Here is a 3,192-nt window from a genome sequence, read left to right as displayed (position 1 = left end):
AGCATTTTTCTGAACCCGGGCATAAGAGAGGATTTAAAGAGTCAAAAGGATTTTAAAGTTCAAGAATTTCTCTTCTCTTAACATTAGCATACTAAAGGTTTAGCTGGCAAGCTAAGTATTTCCCTCCAAGGTAAATATTTAGCTAACATGCAAATTCGCCTGCCAATAAGAGGAAGTGGACTATCAAAATAAAAGCTGGGTCTTGAGAAATAGAAACTCCTACTCAAAAGGCTAAATCCTTCAAAAAAATTACACTGTCACTTTTGATATAAATCCATTGGTAGACATCTGCATTGCATTTAAAACAGCTTATCCTTTGTTTTAAGGTGAAATGTTAGACAAGAAAATAGGAAAAGAAACAATAAGTAGGTGAGGTGACATATGATCTCAGAGCTCATATTTAGCTCTGAGCTCAATATTATGCTTCTAGCTAAATATTTATCTTGCTAAATTTTATTTGAAACAAATATTTATAAATGAACAAAAACATAGTGAAATGACTTTGAAACATAATACACCTTTTTCTCTCGTATGACAAGCTGTTAATTTTACTGTATAATGCTATAGAGGTGTTTTCCTGAGTAAAAAACATGGAGAAATGGCATATCAGTATAATCAGCAGATACCACGAAATGAGTTACAAAGTGACATAAAGACAACAAAGTCAATCTATTGCAGGGACAATCAAAAGTCTTCATCTCAGTCCCAGAGAGGATTAGTGATAAATGCTGTAATGGAGTGTGTGAGAAGGCCTGACGCAGTACGACCAGTTCTGTTAGAAAATATGGGCCAAATTTCCACCAGGGTATATCTTTGGGCAAGAACAAACTGCATCCACTAACTATAAACAATGCTTCACTATTTCCACATTTTATGTTACAGCCTAATTCCAAACTATTAAAAAAAATTAATCTCTTTACTCAAAATTCAACACACAAATAACTCATGAGAATATAGAAAATAAGATTGTTAGTGTTTTGCAAATTTATTAAAAATGGAAACTCAAGAAATTATATTAACATATTCCCAACCTTTACCATGAAGTTCAAAATGGAGCTGTTTCCATTGATCATCCTTGAGATGTTTCTACAATTTAAATGGAGTCCATCAGCGGTCAATTCAGTTGATTGGTCTTGATTTTGAAAGGCACACGCCTGTCGATATAAGGTTCCACAGTTGACAGAACAGGTGAGAGGTCAAACATGAAGGATGGAATCAAAGGAGTTTTATGTAGACCTCTGAGACTCCCAAATCTCGAGAAGGCTATGGATATTTTTAATGGCATGTAATTAAGAGCAATCATCTTAATAGCAAATCTTAATCACAAGAGAGATAAAGTAAAGGGTTATGAGCTGGTTGTGAAGAACATTGGTCAGCTGAGGCTGTTGTAAATGTGCTATATAAATAAACTTTGACTTGACTTGACATACCAAGACATTTTTTACTGCGGGATCGCCAAGAGTAAACAAGTATTGCTTTCAAACTGTCAGAAAATAACTATTAGTTTTTTTTACACATTTTCACGCTATGGCAATCACCGTTATAAGTACAATGTTAGTGTTGACACTTCAATCCAGTATATTTTATTTGTTGTAAATTTAATCGATCAATTATATGACGCTCGAACTTAACATGTTTAAATTAAAATCTTTGATCACATTCGCAAAACCCCATCAGCATGTCCCAAGAAACATTCACATTCAAATGTTTGCAAAGACTCCCTGCAAAGCTACTTTAATTATTTTCACATTTATACTTTTCGATACTATCTTAGATGTAGAAACTCATAATATAATTTTCGCATTTGACTGTTTTTATTCAAGTGATTTAAATAAGTTAACACGATAAATGAAACGGAACAATTACGTAAACGAAGTTTGTTTAGTGCATTCTCAACATGCTCCAGTAAAGCGGGAAAGAAACGGACCTGGCAACCATTTGTGTCATCTACCCTAGGTCATGAGCTCTCCGTCACAATCGTGATTGGAAAGCAGACGGAGACAGTCACAAGAATAGCTTTCTACCTAAGAAGCTAAAGGTAATGTTAGCTAGTTTATCGTTTTTACTCCTTTTTATTCCCACTTTCTATGAGAAAAGATTAGTTATTAAAACAACGAAATAAAAATAACGTTTGAGTCTTATCGTTTAGGTCAAAGTTAATTAATTTTATGAAGAGCTCTGTTGAAAGTGCAACGTTATTATCACGCCGATATAACTTGAAATGTTAATAGTTTTTATATTGTTCATTTTTATGAAAAATTACGTCATATTTAATATGCTTAGCTAGAAACGGGCCATGCTTCAGCGAGTTTTCATGTCTGGGAACATGTGCAAGCTGTAACAAATATGGCGGCGGAGAACCGGCGCCAAGCTGCTTCCTTGATGTTCGGAGCAACATGGCGGTCGTGGCTTCGCATAAGGACGACACTGACATGTGCTGCAATTGTGTTAGTGACATAATTAGCAGGAGTCCGCATTGTAGGCTTTATTTCTCAATTATCCATAACCAGCCCGTCGTTGGAACATTAGCTTGGTAGCATTTATCTCGGTGTTTGCCGGGTTTTCGAGGCATTGACGTCGAAGTTAGCGTTCAAATGATAACGGGCTATTGAACTAGGGTTCTTAACACCGTCTGGGAAAGTATGGAATTCAATTTTATAACTTTTCAATTGTGCCTTCATATGAGCTATACCGAAGAGTATTAGAAAAACGTAGTTTATTGTACCTTTTTATAAGGGATGCAAGACAAAGTTCTAGCTGTAGACATATTTCTATATTGTGGTTTGCCTTCCCACATCTGCTATAAATAATGATGGCCCTGCTTCCTAAAAGGGTTAAAGATTTTTAAACCATGATCCTGTTAAGTTACTGGTAATACATTAAAACCCTGAAGTAATTTTCAAGGGGAGGGAAAAAAAAAATAATTTTTTTCTTTATTTTTAAGAAAGATCTCCATAAATATGGACGAGTGGGAAGAAGAGGTAAGCTACTTGTCTCTTAATTCAGTGTTTTTCAACCTTTTTTGAGCCAAGGTACACTGTTTTAATTTAAAAAATCTCGAGGCACACCACCAACCAAAACTGTAAACAAAGATACTCTGTAGTCGCATATATTATATATATAGTCTTATCAAAGTGTCTTGAATAGGAATCAAATAAACACAAAAATGTTTTTTTTTTTTTTAACACATTT

The 3,192-nt window shown here is 34.5% G+C and overlaps 1 protein-coding gene across 1 annotated transcript in view; it reads left to right on the top strand.

Annotated features, from left to right (window-relative positions):
- The first annotated feature begins 1,904 nt into the window (after positions 1 to 1,904).
- The window catches only part of ddx4 (DEAD (Asp-Glu-Ala-Asp) box polypeptide 4), a 7,153-nt gene continuing 5,865 nt past the window's right edge, over positions 1,905 to 3,192 (top strand). The window contains exons 1-2 of the mRNA XM_016666043.1: positions 1,905 to 2,038; positions 2,949 to 2,981. Coding sequence (XP_016521529.1) covers positions 2,961 to 2,981 — 21 coding nt within the window. The 5' untranslated portion in view covers positions 1,905 to 2,038; positions 2,949 to 2,960. The remainder of the gene's footprint in view (positions 2,039 to 2,948; positions 2,982 to 3,192) is intronic.

The sequence above is a fragment of the Poecilia formosa genome, unplaced genomic scaffold (assembly GCF_000485575.1).
Source record: "Poecilia formosa unplaced genomic scaffold, Poecilia_formosa-5.1.2 Scaffold651, whole genome shotgun sequence".
NCBI lineage: Eukaryota > Metazoa > Chordata > Actinopteri > Cyprinodontiformes > Poeciliidae > Poecilia > Poecilia formosa.
The sequence above is the reverse complement of the archived record's forward strand: the minus strand, read 5'-3'. Positions and strand labels throughout refer to the sequence as shown.